This window comes from Hevea brasiliensis, chromosome 11, assembly GCF_030052815.1.
Source record: "Hevea brasiliensis isolate MT/VB/25A 57/8 chromosome 11, ASM3005281v1, whole genome shotgun sequence".
In the NCBI taxonomy this organism is placed as follows: Eukaryota; Viridiplantae; Streptophyta; class Magnoliopsida; order Malpighiales; family Euphorbiaceae; genus Hevea; species Hevea brasiliensis.
In genome coordinates this window covers 74,506,716-74,528,232 of record NC_079503.1, presented here as the reverse complement: position 1 = coordinate 74,528,232, position 21,517 = coordinate 74,506,716, and the positions used below count along the sequence as shown (strand labels likewise).

Below are 21,517 nucleotides of genomic sequence, written 5' to 3'. Positions count from 1 at the left end.
GGTAGAGGTAGCAAACAAAGGTATTTGGAATGCTGCTCAGTTTTGGAGAATTATCACAAACCAACCTCAGACCTTTTCTGCTGGTAGATCCAAAACTTCTCAAATTCTAGACCCTGCACTTAGATTTATCCATAGGCTTATTGCTAGCACTATCTTGGGCAGAGGGACTAGTTCTGGTGCTGTTGGGAAATCTGAATTATTCATGTTATGGTGTGCTTTTCACAAGGTCAAGGTTTCTCCTAGTTACTTCTTTTGTGAGCATGTGTTGCATATTGCCACCAAATCCATAGGTGACATTGTCTTGGGTGGGCTCATAACTATCATAGCCAAGCATTTTGGTTTTAATCCGGAAGAGCATCCAATACCAGCACTTGTAGACACCCTATATTTTGATGCTACACACCTATCTAAAATAGGATTCAGCTTGCCACCTTCTGACCTTTGCACAACCAAAGAACAGAAATCAACCCATCAGACAACCGGAGGGACAACTGTCCCACCACCCAACAAAGACACTCTTTTGAACCTACCCCCACCCTCGATGCAGACACAGGACACCAAAGCACAGACACCACACCTTCTACACTTGAACCCTCTTCATCCACAAATTTCTCCCTTTCAACACTAAAGCCTTATTCACCTATCTTGAAAGGCTTAGTGATGATATATATTTTGTGGATAGGAAGCTTGACACTGGTCTTGATACCCTCAAGGATCTTCATGATCAACTATTTGACTTTGTCATGGAAATCAGAGACAAGCAGAAAGAATTAAAGGAGATGATGAAGCAACTCATGGCTTTTTTGGGAATGCCTCCTCCACCTCCATCACCTCCTCCAGCACCATCATTTCGACAAAGAACCAGAAATTTCCTTAGCAACATCTTTGGACAAGGGCAAAACAATAGAATTAGATTAGTTTCTGCTTTACTTTTGTTCAAACTTGTAGGAGTTTTTCTTTGTAAATATATTAAAACAATTTTAGTTTGTTTTGAATTCTGTTTTTCTTAAAGTTCTATTGAATGACTATTACATTAGTTTTTCATTGTTTTCTTTGATTTTCATTGCCTTTACTGCCTTTTTGTGCATATTTGTCCATACTCTGTATATATTTGCATGCTTCTACTGGTGGTTGCACATTTTTCCTTGCTAATCATCATGCAGCAGCTTTTGAATATACTGCACAGGCTGTGAATCCCCTTATGCAAATGTTCTGCATAGCCTGTGCAGTCCTTTATGCCACTCATGCAGAACTGCACAGGCTGTAATCCCCTTATGCAAATGTTCTGCATAGCCTGTGCAGTCCTTATTGCCACTCATGCAGAACCGCACGGCTTATGCACCCTACTTATGCACCTGTTCTGGATAGCACTTTACTCTGCATAACCTGTGCAGCTTCTTATGCATCCCCATTATATCTTGAATTCTCATCTGCTCTATACCAGGTAACTCTTTTTTTTGCTCTTAATTTTCACTAATCCTAGTTATTCCCTTTGCTTTGAGTTTTTATAATACACTGCTTGAGACATTGAGGACAATGTCTAATTTTGAGTTTGGGGGTGCACATTTTGATTTTTGCTTCATTTTTCACATTTTGAGTATAGGAGCATCTCATCCCATTCCATTTACATATATTGTAAATATTTTACATATACATCCTTACATACGTATACATAACACATTTACACACACATTATACATCACTTAAAAATTGTACACATTGCACACAAATAGACAAATAGATTCACTCCATTTAGTTAATGCATTGCTCATTTTTAGGAATCATGCATCAGCATTAAAATCTTTTGCCAAATCCCTTGAGTATTGAAAAACTGCCTATGAGAGTGATTTGACTTACCTTTAGTTGGGTTTGTGGATTGAAAGTTTCCTAAGAGGTGCAAGGTTTTGAAGTGTCTATCCCTTGCCTATATCTTCTTAGCCAAAAAGCCACTCAACTAGTCTTTTAGTTATTGGAATGTTTAGAGGGAGTAATTGGATATAAGATAGTCAAATGATGTCTCACCAATCCTAGAACAAATTTTCTAAACCTTTCAAGGCGAAATACCAGCTTGTACTTGAAAAGAGAGATGATTAGGCATTCTTTGATTTAAACCTTCTCATTTTAAACCTTTGGCCCTTTTCCTAATTAAAATTAACCCTTGCAAACCCCTTAGCCTTTTTATTCCTAATTTTTCTTGAAACCCTTATTGCTACCTAGCTAATGAACCAAACACCCCAACCCTTTTCATGAGAATAATTATTTATAACATTAGGTACATAAAAAAAATAAAAATAAATAAAAAAAATAAAAAAAATACAATAAAAAGGAGAAGAAATGCTTGTCATCTTGTAAAAGTGCTAGTATATGTGCTTCTCACTATTGTCATACAAATTGAAAGAAATCCACCCAAAGTATTAAAAGAAATGAGTTTGGGGGTAGCAAATTTTAGGGACAATCATCAAAAGAAAATGCAAGATACAAGTTTAAAGTATCAAAGTGTCCCTCCATTTTTTATGTGTTTTGTAAAATATGCTAGCACTTGACAACCCTCATTATGTATTTCTCTCCCCCATATAAATATAAAAAAAAAGAGAGAAAAAGAAAAAAAAAATATAATAAAATAAGAAGTGTACCTTATGTTGTCAAGATTGAAAACATTCTCATGCTTTGAATCCTTTTTACCCATTTTTCTTCTTAGCCTCATTTTGAACCCCATAGCCCCATTACATCCTTAAAAAGACCTTTGATCTCTTGATAGTACTTGCTACATTAGTCGAGATAGGAGTAGGAATTTGCCTATGGGATTGGAAAATTATCCATTCATTCATTTAATTCCATCTTTCTATATAGAGACACTTTGGTTATTGATTGTCCTAGAATTCCTTTTGAGCATGACTTTCTCTTTTGATTGGTTGGTTTGGGGATTTTGAATGATAATTGACTTGATGGCTAAGCGGTGAAAGCTTGGATAAGCATTAAATTCTTTGCACTTTGAAGGATGGGTATATGGATTGTTGGTATGGCTAAAGGTGTGTTAAGTTACTTTAATAGGTGATTTTCATAGCTCTTTGGATAAGGCACCCCTAAAAATTTTGCATCACATTTTAAAGTTTGCTTGAGGACAAGCAAAAGCTTGAGTTTGGGGGTATTTGATGCATACATTTTGCATAGTCATTTAGGTTTAATTTCATAGCCATTTTATTTGATTATTAGTCACTTTTAGCTAATTTCATTAGTTATTTAGTTAGTTTTTCATAATTGTCAATTTTGGATTAATTTGTAATTTTTACTTTATTTTGTAGGAAAAATAGTATTTTTGATGGACTAAAAAGAAATTTTGCCATTGAGGAGTGATCTCTACAGCCAAAGATGCCAAAAACAAGTTTCAAAGTTAAAATATGCATTGGCCAAATTGCGCATAACTTGCCGCATAAGCCATACAGATCTGCATAAGGAGAAAAATCACTGTTCCAATACCTGCCGAATTGTGCATAAGGAGAGTGCATGGCTTATGCATATTCACGCCCCCTTTTGCAATCTCACGGAATTGTGCATAACCTATGCACCTGGTCATGCAATTTCGCATAAGTGAGCCAGAAACCAGCCGAAAACTGCATAAGGGACTGCATGACTTATGCAATCCACTTATGCAGTCCCACAAAGATTTCATTAATGAGCTGGCAGAAGATTCCCTCAGAAAATCTCTCCTCAAACACACCATTTTAGGGCTCCATGTCAGAAAATGCTATAAATAGCCTTATTTCCCATTTTAGAAGGGGAGACAAGGAGGAAAGGAAGAAAAGAGAGAGGAGAGGCAGCAGCTGAAGAGTCACAATCACTTTCCACACCATTTTCAACCAGATTTGGAAATTTCTTTCTTTTCTTACATTTTTCCTACATTTCTAGTGTTGAGCTTTTTATTTCTTAGCTTAGATTAAAGTTTTATTTCCATATTAATTCACAATATCTTGTAAATATTATGGATAGTGAGTAGTTTTAATTAGATTCTGGAGTAAGGGTTGTAATATTTGAGATATTTTGTGGATTTTGATTGGGTAATCCATATTTTGTGGTCTTGATGAGTTTTATTCATTTCTTGTGTGCTTAATGACATGCTTAGTGTAGGATCCCATTAAGTGACGTTCTTAATTCATGGTTGAGGCACCGAAAGGAGAAGGCCTTGTGATAGATAATCAAGAAATTGGACTTAATTAACTTAGATCTAAAAATAGACTAAGGATTAAGAGGATTTACAGATTAATTAAAGAACTTAATGGGTCTTAATTAACTCTAACTCCACGAAAGTAGGATTAGATTGATTAAGGCACTCTTTGTCTCACTCGAAAGGGTATTCAAAGGATTTAAGAATCAATCTCCTTAAAACCCGTAAGTTCCACAAGATTGGATAACCAATTTGAAATCCCAAAATAGCTTGAATATGAAATCCCGAACTCCGGAATCGCCTTTTTATAATTGTCAATTTCTAATTGAATTTAATTACTATCCATTTTAAATATTGACATATTTGAATTTGCTTATTTTAATTTGATGCAAATTTAGTTAAATCATTACATAGTTGAATAGAGAATTAATTTTGCACATATAGATTTCATACTCAAATACCCATCAATTTATTACTTTAATTTCAAAAAAATAGTTCAATTTAGTCAACTTTTTATATCAAAAATTCAATCGTTAACACAACTCCTCGTGGGAATGATATATTTTCTATATTACTTGTACGACCCGTGCACTTGCGGTTGGGCCACATCAATTACATAGGAAACTTCCTTATATTCTGGTTATTGAAATTTGTTCTTGTTTTGTTTAGAGAGATGCAAGCCAGCGGGCTGAAAGGACCCATTCCATCATCGATCTCTGTCTTGGAAAAGTTAACCAATTTGTAAGCAGAAAATTCTCAATTTTACATTACCCAATTTGATTTTATTGTGTTTATTTATTTTGTGAAATGCCCCTGTGCAGATAACTGCCTCTAGTGCAGGCAATCAATGACTAGTTTTAATGTTTCCTTTATTGATATGGAAGTGATGTGCTGTATACAATGACAAGCTTATGTGCAGGAAGATTAGTGACATAAATGGGACAAATCAGGCATTTCCAAATTTGAGCAGCATAACAGGTCTCAGGCTGCTGTATGTTAATTATGTACTTTCTGTGATGTTCATAGAAGGTTCAATTAGTTATTATAAGTACTGTGTCTGACATGGTTATTTCTGGATTTTCAGAGTCTTGAGGAATTGTAATATTTCTGGAGAAATCCCTCAATACATCTGGGGAATGAATGAGCTGGAAACTCTGTAAGTACAGTACACAAATTATTTTTCAGATAATTCAAGCACAGAAACCTGCTATTTTTTAAAGGCACTTAGTAACTATAATCTATTTGACAAAAGCAACCAAAATTCTGCATTCTGCAATGTCAATTTAATCAATGAGGAAGATGTGGATAGACAATTAAAAATCATTGAGTGTTTTTTTATGATTCCAATATATGATATACTGAATTATTACAAACCCTTTTAAGTTCTGAAAAAATAAAATAAAATTTTCAGGTTGAATGCTGCCTTTCCTCCTTTTCAATGAGTGGAGGAGGGAGATTCAAATAAGTGTGGTTACCACCAACACTTCTCTGAGAAGAAACAACAACATTTGCTAGGCATAAAATTTCAGAATTTTACATATCAAATGTTTAAAAATTCTATCAAAATTCTCTCTAATTTTAAATGAAATCCTGCGACATCATTTTGTCTTTTGTTGGACTTAATTAAACCAACCTGCTATGATTTTCTCCTAGTAACTAGTTAGCAATAGGAATTTAAACAGTTAGAAGCCCAAAAAGTTTAAAACAAAGGTTCTGAATGTGCATATGAAGTTTCATGCTGTTGATACAAGCAAAGCATTTTCATGTAGTCTTGGACAAAGAAAAGCTGCTGTAACTCTTCATAGATGTTGCATAATGTCTTAATTTTGGACAGGGATCTCAGTTTTAATAACTTAAGCGGGAAGCTTCCCTCCTCAATTGACGCAAAAAATCTGTCCTTTGTGTAAGTTACACAACCAAGATTCTAGATTTTTAGTATGAAATTATGTTATGTCTAGCTCATTAACTGCTTGATATACCCTTCGTCAGCTTCTTAAGTTTCAACTTGCTTAATGGAGATATTCCAATCATTGGGAAAGCAATAGATGTGTATGTATCTTGCCACCGAGATGCTTAAATTTTTCTTCTTTTTGTTTGAAGAATATATGTGCTTAATTGTCTTTTAGAGCAACCAGATATTAGTTCATCAGATAAAATCTCTTACCTCCATGAAATTCATACGTTCGTTCAGTTTGTATGTCAAAACCTTTGCACTTGTTTTTCTTTAATTCAGGAATCTTTCTTATAATAACTTCACAAGACAAAACCCTTCACATCCTGTTTGTCGGCAGACAAGGTCAGTAGCTATCTTCTTTAATTGACCATAAATGCATCCCTCTCTATGCATTTTATGTGTCGCAATGTTATAAGGTCGATCAAAGTGTTTATAATTTATTTTGTTCTTTCTTTTTTCTTTTTAATTCGCTAGGGATTTGAATCTAAACTTGTTCCGAAGTTCATCAATGAGGAAGGACTTGTAAGTTGCTTTTCTTGTTTCTGGTGGTTCTAGTTTAAACCATATAGTTAGGCACCAAATATGTACTATTTTTTCATGGCTCTCTATAATTGGTCAGTCAACTGAAGAATCATACTTTTAATGATGATCATTCTTATTGATGTTCATCTAATGTCCTTATTGATGTTAATCTGTTCTCTTCTTGACTTAAATCAGACATGGGGCATGCATGGAAGATTTCAGATGTGATCGCTGTAAGTATTTATTTGGGAATTTTATGTTAATAAATTACTTTGAAATTTATATTTCCAACTCACAAATTTTACCAAACATACTTCACATTTAGCTAGTTCCTAAGGGATTCTAGTAAATTGGGTTAGTTATAATGGTGATCAAACAGTTATTCTAATTGATTAAAAAAATGGAGCTAAATTAACAAATAAAATCACTGCACTCTGCAAACCCTGACAACAAACAAGCTAGTCTCATAGTTTCTAGTAAGTTCCTTTCTAAATTGCGTTTTTAACACCTCTTGGCAGATTGGCACAATTTATATATAAACTGTGGTGGATATAATGAGATAATAAATGGAAGCACATATGAAGGAGATGCACAAAAAGCTGGTAGTGCTGCAGGATTTTATGAAATAAGCAATAACTGGGTATTCAGTAGCGCTGGAGATTTTAGTGGTGACAGAGATAATAGAAACTTGGACTCCAACATTATAAGTTTGTCATCATCAAAACTTGATGGGTTGTATCGAACAGCTCGCTTATCTCCTCTTTCTCTTACTTACTATCAATATTGTTTAAAGAATGGAAGTTACAGTGTCAGTCTACACTTTTCTGAGATCCAATTCACAAGTGACGAACTATATTACAGTCTTGGGCATCGTGTCTTTCATATCTATATTCAGGTATGTCAACCATCAAAAATATATTTCTACTGGAGATAGTTTAGTGTGTAAAAGTTACTTAAATTTAACAGCTTTGAGTGAGAATTGGAAGATTGATGCTGAATTAGTACAATATATTCATTCATGAGACATGTAAATGCTTACATGTTGAAGTGCTATATGTTGTTTTTGTGTTATTACATATTGGTGTTCAATTCTAGTTGAGGTTTCCATTTCTTTTGACATGCCATGATAATGGTGTATTTCTGAACTGCACATTGCAGGATATTTTAATGGAGAAAGATTTCAATATTAAAAGTGAAGCCTCTGCTGTTCTTACGCCAATAACAAAAAAGTATGATGTTAATGTTTCAAATGGTATTTTGGAGATCCGCTTCTATTGGGCTGGCAAAGGTACCACCCGGATTCCAAATATTGGAAACTATGGCCCCCTAATATCAGCTATCTCAGTGAATCCCAGTAAGTGATTCTTCTTACTCTGCTATTTTTAAAATGAGTATGAGAATTAATATTCCTTTCTTTTTGTAAAATCACAAATGAACACATTCTCATAAGTGTTCCAGCGCAATAAAGTCTTAAAATATTGCTACAGTGAAGTTGTAATACACATTAGAGTTTAACACTATGGACTATGGAAGCTCTGAGCTAGCTATTCTAAGTGGGAAACACTGAAGTTCTGAGTTATATAAAGACATTTATTATTTAATCAGCCTAGTAAAAAACTAGAAATCCTGAATTAGTTTCTTAACTTGCTCAAGTAATAGACATAATTTTTTAGATACCTTAATAAATTATTTTCTTCGTTCATTTGTGCAGACTTCAACCCTCAATCTGGAGGCAGAAAAGTTGCACCTATTGTCATCGGAGTGACAGGATCATTTCTGATATTGTTAGCACTGGGTATCCTTTGGCACAGACGCTATTCAAAAGCAAAGAGTAAGAGGCAGAAAGGTTTGAGCTATTCCTGATATATTTATCATAGCTTTTTCAAGGTGGAACCAAATGCTTTATGTGCTCCTTACAATGTGCTAGGCAAGAATTCTTTTTCTTGGCGAAAGTTAGAAACATGTAATGATACTTCATTGTGTTTCTTTGGACAGACCATGAAGGACTGGAAATTCAAACAACTTCCTTTACCTTGAAGCAAATTAAAGCTGCAACTAACAATTTTGAAAATGCAAACAAAATTGGAGAAGGTGGATTTGGACCTGTTTACAAGGTTTCGTGACTTCCCTTTCGCTACCATTTTTAGTCCTATTCAAACTCCACTACAACAAATATTAGATTTAATGGCACTAATTTAATAATTAACAGCATCTGCATGCTGTCAAATGTTTTTTTTTTTGGCACAATTGGCTCCGACAAAGAATCGTACCACTGACTAAAACTCATTGGCCGCAAGCTGCCAAATGTTTGTGGTATTGCTGTTAAAAACTCTTAGTTATGGGGTGCATCCAGTGTTTTGTTAGTAATTCCCTTAGACACCGAGTTTTTATCTTTTAGGAGCAATGTAACTACTGTTAAAAACCTCTCTTTTTGGTAATATTCCATGATTGTGATGCAGGGTTTGTTAGCCGATGGTACTGTGATTGCTGTCAAGCAGCTGTCAACTAAATCGAGTCAGGGAAATCGAGAGTTCTTGAATGAGATAGGAATGATTGCATGTTTGCGACATCCAAATCTTGTGAAACTTCATGGTTGTTGTATAGAAGGAGATCAACTAATGCTAGTATACGAATACATGGAAAATAACAGCCTTGCTCGTGCTTTGTTTGGTAAGTAAAAAATCTAGTCTTATATACAACAAAAAAGAACATAATCCTAGAAGTTACACAAGTTGATTGTGATTTATCTTCCAAAATCATTATTTGTTTGGATGATTTCTCATAGGCCACCCAGAACACAACCAATTGCTTTTGGACTGGCAAACAAGGCAGAAGATCTGTGTTGGGATAGCTAGAGGTTTAGCTTTTCTGCATGATGAATCAAGATTCAGAATTGTTCATAGAGACATAAAAGGCACCAACATTCTCCTTGATAAGGATCTAAACCCTAAAATATCTGATTTTGGGTTGGCTAAACTTGATGAAGAAGACAAGACCCACATCAGCACTAGAATTGCTGGAACCATGTAAGCCATTTTCTTTTTTGCAGAAAGACCATCATAATGTCTTTTTGGTTAAAATTTATAAAAATAACTATCATTTTTTTTACATGCAGAGGATATATAGCACCAGAATATGCATTATGGGGTTACTTGACCCATAAAGCAGATGTTTACAGTTTTGGCATTGTGGCATTGGAAATTGTTACTGGGAAGAATAATATGAGTCATGGGCCAGAGAACAAGTTTGCTTGTCTTCTAGATTGGGTAATGTACAAGAATGTTTACCTATGCTATTCTGCTAGTAGCTAGCATCTCTTCATTGCTTCTCAATTTGCGTTTGCATTCGCATTAATCTTGGACTCTTCTTTACCTACACTCCTGCGTATTAGGCCCTTATATTTCTTAACCCTCTTAAGAGTATTTTAACTCTCCTCCGTATAGGATAAAAATTTCTGATAGGGAATTCAAATTCCAGGAAGAGAAAGTGAAGCTAATAATAGATTTAGATCTTTTGAACTGTTTTAAACCAATTGAAGACTTCTTTACTGATGATCAAATGCAAATATCCTTCCATTGCAGGCCTGCCAGTTACAGCATAATGGGAAACTAGTAGAGCTGGTAGATGAGAAGCTGGGATCTGAATTCAACGAGGTAGAAGCAGAAAGGATGATTAAAGTGGCTCTCTTATGCACAAATGCTACGCCTTCTTTAAGACCAACCATGTCTGAAGTGGCAAGTATGCTAGAAGGAATTAGCATCATACCTGATGTGATCCCTGAAGAAAGTGGTTCTAGTGAAGATTTGAGGTTTAAAATCATCAAAGATCATCTTAGACCAAAGACAAGCAGCAGTTTTGGAGGAAATCAAGACAATTACACAAAAAAATCAATCAGGTCTTGGCATGCTTCTTCCTCTACTTCCAACAGTGATCTATATAAGGTTTCCTCGACCTCATCTATGGATCTTTATGATGTCTATTCAAATTCCCACTGATCATGCAAAATGTTAATTTTCTTTTCTTAAAAGAAAAAAGAAGATATTCACTCTTTTTCTACCATTCAGGTTTCTCCAATTCCATTGATAAAAACATGGTAAAATTTTGAACTGTGATGCAAAATTTAATAATTGTGTATGAACACTGGATGATATGTAATCTGCAAGAATGTGTACGCAGAAAATCTTGCTCAAAAAATAAATTTGTTGATCCCTGATAATTGCTTATCCTGCATTTTTTTTTTTTTTGTCAGGAGGCCCAATGGGTCTAAACAACGCAATGGAGAGAGCCCATCCCCTTCCCACCCAATAGTTTCACTAACATTATTTAATTTAGATAAAAGTCCATTTTTTGCTCCAAATTTTTTACCCTTTTCAATTTTACCCATTTTTAATTTTTTTGACCCAATTTACCTAAATTTTTTTTATTTAAGTTCAAATTAGCCTCTCCTTATGAAAGTAATTAAAATATAAAACATGGGTTAATTACTTCCATAAGGAGGGAGTAATTTGAACTTAAATGCAAAGGTTTTGGTTAATTGAGCAGGGCAAAACTGAACTTTCATTCTATTTAATTTTATATGAAGATAGTTATGCTATAGACTAATCACTGACATGAGCTGCTTTGGCTGTTTGTTTTAGAATCCAAATACCCTTTTTATATTACCCCCCTTTAATGCATACCAGGTGCCAAAGCCCCAAGTATCATAAACATTTATTGGCCACATGTCCAATGTGGAATTGAAATTGGAGTGCAGCCAAAGTCAATATGCTCTAGTTAAAGGAATGTGGATAGTTTCTCCTTGCTTAGTCTTTCATGCTAGTTAAATCATTATTGCGAGAGAGTATTATTTGTCTTTTATTACCAGATTACTTTCCAATGAAATTATGGCTCCATATAAAATTATGGTTAAAGAATAATTAAAATATATTAAATTTAAATTTAAAACTTTTAAATAAATAATTTTAAATAATATTTTTCTCAATAATAATTTAAATAATACCAAAAACTTATTTAAATCAGAGCATTATAAATTTAAAATATAAATACATAAATTTCATCTATTTTATTTATGAATATTATCATACATGATACTCCCTTTATACACTTTTATCTATCATTTTTTAAAAGTTATTTTATTTATAATTTTTTTTTATTTTAAGAAGATTAAAGAATACTAGTTATTTTTTTAATTTTATCTTTATTTTTACTAAACACTAACTTTTTATATAATTTTTTAAAATTCATTTTAATATCTATCTTTTTCTTAATTAGATGAAATAAAAAGTAATTTATTTAAATTAAAAAATATTTTATTATAATTTAAATAATTTAATTTCTCTTTTAATTACTGTATAAAAATTTTAAATAACAGATAAAAATATTTGAATATAATATATTTTAAGTCTATCTGGAGTAAGTAAAAATTTTCCATATAAGGCAACTGTGGTGGAGGATATTTGAAAAGCGAATGCAAGAGCTTTAGCAAAGTTGGATTGCTTTTGGAATTTGGACAGATTCTTGACTTCTGGCAATATAAAGTTTGCAGCGTGAGCCGCCTCTTTCGACTCCACTTTTCATTTTTGCTTTACTTGTTTTCATTTGATCATTCTACGTTCATATCCCAGCTGAGCTTTGCAAGCTTTCTGCCCTGGAGTTTTGTACTTTCTAGTATGGACCGACATAGACCACGTGTGATAGAGTTGCAATGCTGTAAGGTTATATGCCACGTGGAAAAGAATAAATTATTTTAGTTGAGTTGACTCGATTTTTTTTTAACTCTTTTTATTTTATAAAAAATAATTTATATATAAAATTAAAAATTTTATTAAAAAATATTTTTTTATTATTTAATTATAATATTAAATTAATAATATATATTTATTTTATATATATATAAATATTTTTATATTTTAATAAAATTATTATAATTTAAAAAATGACAATTTTTTATTTTTTAAAAAATAAAAGTTATTTTAAAAAAAAAAGATTTAATTTTTTTCTGACCTGAAAATTTTTTTTATTAATTAATTTTTTCTGAATATCTCAAACATAGAAAAAAATATAGGAAACAAATTTTTCACTAAATAAATAAAGCCTTAAATTATTTGAGAGGATTTTAATATTATTATTAGCAAAAATTAATTGTCTCATTCATAGAATAATTAAAATGAAATGAAAGGAGCGGAGAGCAGAATTCGGTTTAAACCGAAAAAATTAAATCGAATCAAGTTAATTTGGTTTAATCGATTCAATTTTAAAATTCAATTGGTTCGGCTTGGTTTATAATTTTTTATAATTTTGATTAATCGATTCGATTCGGTTATTTTCACAAACCGAACCGAAATTATATATATATATATAATCAAAAAAACTCAACAGAACCCTAAGATTTTTTAGTTTTGATTTCTAATTTTTTTTATTTTTATATTTTTGTTATTGAGATTTAATGTTGAAAATATGAAATTTTATAAAATTTGATTTGATCGGTTTAAAACTGAATCAAACCGATATTTATCGATTTGGTTCGGCTTGATTTTTTCTTATTAATCGGTTTAGTTCGATTTTTAAAATTTTTTATTTTCTATTTTTGATTTTATCGGTTCGATACGGTTCAGAACCGAACCAACTGTTTACACACCCCTACTAATGATTCATTGTCCTAATGGTTAATGATGAGATAAATTTGAGAAAGATCGCAGATTCGATCACGATGATTATAAGTATACCATTTGATCGGAATTTTAAAGTTTGCTATCTAACTCTCTTGATTTTCAGGCTATTGTAGTGCCAAAGAATGATTAGGAGTACATCGAATGTGTTAAGATTCTCGATAAAATAAAGCTTTCAAAGGATGAAAATTGGAAAGTTTTTAACAATATCATTTCAAGCATGATCCACAATTACAATGAAGATAATGTAAGCATAGAAACAGAAATGCAATGTCTATGAAAACATCGCCTTAATAAAAAAAAAAAAAGAAAAAAAAAAGACGAATAAAAAAAAGGTAAGCGTCCACTGCCACTGCCGGCATAAGCCAATACCATAAAAAAGCAAAATGTTCGAAACAATAAAATTGATTTCAAGGCTTCACACATGAAAATTCAATATTTCTTGGAATCACTTTTAGAAAAAGCAAATGCCATTAATTGGAGCACAAGAAATATTTATATATTTAACAGATTGATTCAGGAACACTCTTGACCTATAAGGAATTTTTCTTATTTAAATTAAATTTATTATAAATTAGAGATATAAATATATAAAATAAATAGATTTTATTATATATTTTACATTTTAATTTAAAGTAAAATGAGTTTAAGCAACAAATTTAACAGAATTTCTTTACATACAAATATATAGCTATTGGTGCTCATTAATCATATAGAAAAAAAAAATCTTTATACTTTGGAGAGACAAAGTCTGCTTTTTTTTTTTTTTTTAGGAAATTTACTTTGCAATTTTGCTCGTGGACTAAAGATACTTAAAAAAAGTTTGATAAATTATAAACCGATCAAACTTACTTATAAGTAAAAATTATAAATAGATTAATATTTATTTTAATTTACAAATTAAAAAATTACTTAAAATAAATCAAAAGTTATAAATAAGATACCTCTTACTTTTGTATTTACTTATTTTAAAATTATATTTTGACTAAATAAAAAATTATATTTTTTTAATATTTTTTTTAAAATATTAATAATATACTTATTTTAATAATTACAACACCTAATAATATATTTATTTTAATTATTTTGATAAATTAAATTCTTTTTAAGAGCTCTTTAAAAAAATAGTAGTACGGCCATTAGATTATTTTCTATAAAAAAAGCTTCCTTTGCATCAAAAGATTACTTTCTCATTTGAAACTTCTCGTTTTGGCTTCTGAGTTTCCTTCCTTATCGTGAGTTAGGCAAGACCGCAATTTGAAAAAAGCATTATGTATTGTTAATGAAAAAAGCTAGAAAAAATTGTTGAAAATATTAATTAATTAAATTTGTAGAAATTTCAAATCAGTAAGCAACACAATTATAATAATAATTACAATATAAGACATTTTTCTGAAATTATTTTTCTATAATTTTCAGTATTTGGGACATTCAAAAATAGATTCACAGAAATATTTTATTATAAAAAAAAAAGTCATTTTTAAATTTAAACTTTGATAATTTTATTAAAATATGAAAATATTTATTAAAAATATTTATTAAAAATATTTTTTTATAAAAAATCTTTTTTTATATATAAATTATTTTTTAAAAATAAATAGAATCTAAACATGAATGGATGATGTGGATGAAAATAAATCTTTAATTAATTATTTGATTAGTTTGACTATTTTCTTGTAATGCAAATCTTCTAAGCTTGCCTTTATATTTTCACGTTATTTTTAGAGTTTTTAGTGAATTTTATTATTACTTTATTTTATATATATAATATAAATTTATTTTACTTCAAGAAAAAATTTTAATTTTATAAAATTTTTTATATTTTATTTTATAATTTTTTTGTGAAGTAATTTTTTATTGGGAAAATAAAAAAATTAAAAAGTAAATATAAGTGAATAGATTAATTATTTTAATGTGCAAGCTTAGATTAAGCCCAACATTTTCTCTAAATTTAACAAATTATCTCACTTAAAATATATTAAATTAATGAAAAAATAAATATGCCTCAACTATATATATATATAATAAGACATTATGTTAAATTAATAATAATAAATTGAATTATTTAATTTTAATAATAAAAAATAAAAATAATACCTTTTATTCTTAATATTAAGATTTTTATATTACTTACAAGAGATATTATATATTTTTTCCTGTGCAATGTTAGCACTTTCTTTTTAATTCAATATATTCTTAGAAAATAACTATGTTAAAAAAATAAGTATCAATTTACTTAAAATTTATGAAATAAAATATGTAGATTTTATAAAATTTTATTTTTTAAAAAATAAAAATAATTCTATTTTACTTTAAACAAGATAAGAAGCTGGTAGTGGGGAAAATTATTGTTGCGATGAATATTTTCGTTTTAATTTTTTAATTTTATAATAATTTAAAAAGCATATATTTTATAAATTATAATAAATAATACATATTTATATTAAAATTTAAAAATTATTAAATTGACTGAGAAGTGACGTAAATATTCTCATAGTTGATAAGCCAAACTTTAGGAATGAGCTGTTCAAGATCTAGGTATCTGAGTATCTGCATATTATTTAATTCGATTAAAATAAATTTATTAACTTTTTTATATAAAAATTTAATAAAAAGATTAAAAGGTTTAATTTTACAAAATTCAAGAGCATTTAATTTAATTTTTTTAAAAAAATTAAGTAATTAATTTCTAAAATTATTATAAATTATTAAAAATATTTTTTAAAATAAAATTTACATAAAAATTTTTAATAATTAAAAATTAATTTTAAAACTTTTTCCCTTTAATATTTAAAAAATAACATTTTAAAAAAATAATTTTAGATCTTAATACTAAATAGGTATTAGATAATAATATTAGCTTCTTAATATAATTTTCTTTAATTTGAATTTTATAATTTTAAAAACTTTTAATATTACCAAATTAAAGATCATTCGATAAAAATAATATTTTTCTTGTAAACTAGCTTATTTTATATATAAATTTCCCAATTACTCAATAAATTATAAATAATGTTTATCTATTTATCAATTTATAACTAATATTATATATAAACATAATGTTAGTAGTATGCTCTAAAGAATATCATTTAGTATGTATCTTGTACATGTTTTATTAATAAAAATGTAATTTTACTTTTCCGTTTACATAATATATTTATGTGTAATAGAAAAGGTACACTGATATTTTGTTAGAAATTATATTCTTAAGTTGTTAAGAATATGAGTGACAGTATTTCTAGCACAAAGTATCATAAATTGGTTCACAATCGAGGATACTGCATATAGGATATGACTTATCCAGAAAGATTTTATTCATATTTATTCTCAATGTATTTATATAAGATATAAATAAGATGGAATTGTGAGTTTCATGCCATATAACAAACATGATAGGCACTTGTACATGATAAGTAGGCCGAACCAATGACACTTATGACAAGCACGTGGAGTTTACTCTTGTCAATGCATTGTCATAAATCATATCAGTGCATATAATCTTTATACCTGAGATAACACAGTTATCTTATATATAGGTGGTTTGAGTTTGATACTGCTTTCATACTTGTACTGTATATGGGTATATGGGCATGTGTTGACTCCTACTAGTCATATATGGAGGTAGGTGTTGATCAAGATGGAATCTGTTACCCTAAGTAAATAGGGATAAAATCCTATGTTCATTTAATTGTTCTTGATGTTTCAAGTTCTTGGTCAGGACAGACAGATTTAATCAGAAAAGAGTTTCTGATGAGAAAATCTTTTTAATCAAGAATTAGAATTAAAAGAGAACATAATATTCATAGCAAATGGGGTTTGACATAAATCATGACTCCAGCTCGAATTGAAATTTTGTAACAGATAGATTCTAGTGCATGGTAACATATGATTAAAGGTTCATTTAAGGTATTCCTTATTACTGATTGGGTGGTCATGGCATGCTATGCTAGGTGTTAACTGACTTAGAGAAATCATTTATGGTAAGAAAAAGTTCTGATGATATTAAGAGTTGATATCATATCTCATTGCTAATCAGTAATGAGCCTAGTGAGTCATACACATACACAAGTAATCATCAAATTAAATATGATTTAATTAATTAGTTAAAGAGTTTAATTGATTAATTAAATATGTTTAGTTTGCAATTAGATTGCAAAGTCCCTAGCATAGCTTGAAACCAAATCTAGGTTATTGGATGTATAGTATAAGTTAAATTTATATTTAAAGTGTTTAAATATAAATTTAATTATGAGAAATGAATTAATAGGGATTAATTAATTCATTTATATTTGATATAAATTAATTAGAAGAGGAGAAATAATTATTTTGGGTTGAAAACTCAAAATTATAACACAAGGGTAATTTGGTCATTTTACAGGGTAACATGTGGCATCATGAGATGGTGACACATGTCATCATGAGATAGTGACACATGGCATCATGAGATGGTGACACATGGCATCATGGTTTGTCATTTGTCTTCCTATCATGCATGATGATCAAAGTCAAGATTAAACCTAGCTTTGACACTTGGCTTAATGTGATTAAGTCAATTAAAATTAAGATACAATCAGAAGATAACATGTAGCAAGGATTTTAAGTGATGACCTAATTATATAATGTGATGTTATGAAAGAATAAATTATATTCTGATTTTTTTCTCAAAGGTGCCGCCACCCATGAAGCTCCTCTCCTCTCTTCTTCTTCTCTCATCAATTCAAAGAGAATTGTCCATATTCTCTTGAATTAAAATTGCAAATCCCTAATTTCTAATTGGTTGGCAAGGCTTGAGAAGTTGTTTAAGGGGCTGTCATTGGTGATCTTGGTGTGGACAAACTAGAGGGACAACATTTTGGGTCCTAGGTGCTTCACAAAGGTACCAAACACATCTACAGTGCATCAAAAGGTTAGTGCATATGTTCTTGAATTAATTTAGGGTTCTAATGAATTAATCTGTTAATTCAAAAATCTTAAATGGCAAATGTAGATCCTAATACATATTAAAAGGATTTTAATATGCAATTGAACATTGAAATCAATTAGATATATAATGAATCTTGCATGATATATGAGACCATATAAAAAAAATTTTGAATTCATTGTTCTAATCTAATAATTTTCATGCTTCCGCTCCTTCACATAATTTATAAATAGATAACAATATTCTTAATTTTCTATTATTTACGGTTATATTATCTTTTATTATTTAAATTAATTTTAATAATTGTAAAAATTTAAATTCTTTGTTTTATTTATATTTAACTTTTACTTAATTATTTTTAACTGTAATTAATATTAAAAAATTTATAAGAAATTAATTAAAATAAAAAATAATTAAAAAAAACAAAACTTAAGTTTCATGTTTAAGAAAAAAATCATCAATTTTATTCCGACAGAAACTCAAATTATTTGTACTTACTTTATTATAATATATAAAAATATTTTTGTTGTAATCCAAAATAAAAATTGATAAAAACAAACTGATTAAAATCGGAAAATCATTTTTTTTAAATATAAATTCCATTTTTTATTTAATTATGAAAATTTATTAATTTATTATAATATATGAAAAATATTTTTTATTGTAAACTCAATTAAAAATTTATAAAAAAAATAGTTAATTAATATCATAAAATCGTTTTTTTTTAAATGCGTTCCATATTTTAATCGTGAATTCCATGTTTTAGAAAAAAATGATCAACTTTCATAAAAAGAAGTAATTAAAAAAAATTCATACCTTTTAAAAAAATCATTAATGTATTTTTATTTTTATTTTATCTTTTTGGGCTTTTTTTTCTTTTAAGACTACTTAATTATTAAAATTTATTATTTTATTATAATATATAAAAAATATAAATGATAAAAATATATATTAATAAATAAAATTATATTGGTTTTATTTATTATTTTTAAAATTAATAAATTAATTACATAACTTATAATTTAAGTTCTTGTTAATATTTTATTTATTTAAATTATATTGTAATTTATATATTGATATGTAATATATAAAATTATAAATGAGGAGGGTACTAATGCATATCTAAGTAATTATATTAATAAAAATATAAGCATCCCTAACTTTCCTCAATGTTTTGTAATTTAAATTTAAAAATTATAATAATAAAATTAAAATAAAATTCGGTGAACGACTTTATAATTAAAGAAAATTATTTCCTTTCGATAATTGTAACTTATACATTGAGTAATTTAAAAATAATAATAATAATAATGTTGAATACTATTAGGATTGAAATTTTAATAAATTGGGATTATATAAATATACTTAGATTAAAATAGAAAAGACACTACATGAAATTTTAAAAATAACTATAAAAATTATCGACTACAGAATTTCATTAATAATTTACTGACGATTTACCGATGTTTTACCAATAAAAAAGAAAAATAAAATTAAAATCAATTTATATAGATGAAATCACTGACTGATTACCGACGAACCCTTTATCGACGACGTAATTTAGTAGGTAAAAATGGTGTCTAATATTGACAGTAAAATTAGCGATCAAATAAAAAAAATACCGACAAAATTTTTCATTGGTAATTACCGACTAACTCATATTTAGTCTGTAATATTAAAAAGAAAATTAAAAAAAATTTTAAAAAGCTCAAAAAATTTTACCTATGAAAATTTTTTGTCGGTAATTACTAACAAAATCAATTTTCATAGGTAATATTAAGGAGAAAATAAAAAACAAAATTTTAAAATAAATACCTATGAAATTTTTTGTTGGTAATTACTAACGAAACATATTTAATCGATAATACTAAGAAGAAAATAGAAAAAAAAAATTTTAAAAAACTCAAAAAATTTTACCTACAAAAAGTTTTCGTCGGTAATTATCAACGAAATCGTTTTTCGTAGGTAATATTAAGGATCAAATAAAAAATAAAATTTTAAAATAAATATCTATGAACATTTTTCATCGATAATTACTAATGAATCATATTTAGTCGGTAATACTAAGAAGAAAATAGAAAAGAAAAATTTTAAAAAGCTCAAAAAATTTTACTTACGAAAAATTTTCGTTGGTAATTACCATCGAAATTGCTTTTCATAGATAATATTAAGAAGAAAATAAAAAATAAAATTTTAAAATAAATACCTTCGAAAATTTTTTGTCGATAATTACCAATAAATCATATTTAGTATGTAATACTAAGAAGAAAATAAAAAAAAAATTAAAAAGCTCAAAAAATTTTACCTACGAAAAGTTTTCATCAGTAATTATCAATGAAATTGATTTTCATAGGTAATATTAGGAGAAAATAAAAAATAAAAAATAAAATTTTAAAATAAATACTTACGAAAATTTTTCGTTGGTAATTATCAACGAACCATATTTAGTCAGTAATTCATCGGTAATTCATAAAAAAGTGTGAAATTCCCACATCATTTGTGAATAAGTAGGAAGGGAGTGAGTTTATTTATAAAAGAAAAACCACTCTTCAACATACGATAATTGTGGCATAACTACTATATAAAGCCTACTTTGAACCACTAGTATTTTTTTTTGAACTCAATTAAATCTAAAAAAATTAAAAATTAATTTTGCATTTAAATTAAAATAATTAATATTTAATATTTAATTTAAAAATAAAAAATAAATTAAATTGAAAAATTTAAATTAAATCAAATTTAAAATTAAATTAAAATTAAATTTAAAAGTTAATTTAAATTTAAAATAAATTAGAAAAAATAAATTAAATTAAAAAGTAAAAAATTAAATTAAAAAATATAAATTAAAAAAAATATCTATTAAAATTTGTTATCGTTGGTAATTATCAAGTAAAAATATTGTGGGTAAGTAGTTGGTAATTTATAAGATTAAAATCTCCCACGAAATTATCTATAAAAAAAATTTTAATTTACCTATAAAATTATTCGTTGATAAATTTAGTGATTATTTTTTTCGCTAGTAAAAATTACCTTAAGTTATTATTTGTGAATGAAAAAATTTAATTGGTAATTTATTAATCATTTCTTAATATTAATAAAATATAAGTATATTTGATCGATAATTTTTTTAATTATTTTTTAAATTTCTTGTAGCGAGAGAAAATTTATTTTTTTTAATTTATAAATTAAGAAAAAAAAAGTTAATTATTAATAAAATAAAGTGTTTGTGAATTTTTTTTATTAAATTACAAATCTCAATAACTCTTATGTATTATAAGGCAAATTATTTT

The 21,517-nt window shown here is 28.0% G+C and overlaps 1 protein-coding gene across 7 annotated transcripts; it reads left to right on the top strand.

Annotated features, from left to right (window-relative positions):
* The first annotated feature begins 4,801 nt into the window (after positions 1 to 4,801).
* On the top strand, positions 4,802 to 10,697 carry LOC110657159 (probable LRR receptor-like serine/threonine-protein kinase At1g53420). Of its 7 annotated transcripts, none has more exons than XM_058130168.1 (14): positions 4,802 to 4,903; positions 5,071 to 5,140; positions 5,247 to 5,318; positions 5,997 to 6,458; positions 6,591 to 6,638; positions 6,834 to 6,871; positions 7,157 to 7,533; positions 7,797 to 7,992; positions 8,350 to 8,484; positions 8,634 to 8,752; positions 9,098 to 9,308; positions 9,424 to 9,664; positions 9,754 to 9,904; positions 10,220 to 10,697. In XM_058130168.1, the coding sequence occupies exons 5-14, from the start codon at positions 6,625 to 6,627 to the stop codon at positions 10,631 to 10,633; spliced, it is 1,896 nt and encodes a 631-aa protein (XP_057986151.1). In that variant the 5' UTR covers positions 4,802 to 4,903; positions 5,071 to 5,140; positions 5,247 to 5,318; positions 5,997 to 6,458; positions 6,591 to 6,624; the 3' UTR covers positions 10,634 to 10,697. The 7 variants fall into 7 exon arrangements, with proteins under 7 accessions (XP_057986151.1, XP_057986154.1, XP_057986152.1 ...); XM_058130170.1 differs by having other exon boundaries at positions 4,832 to 4,903; positions 5,082 to 5,140; XM_058130171.1 differs by having other exon boundaries at positions 5,247 to 6,458.
* Positions 10,698 to 21,517: the final 10,820 nt, after the last annotated feature.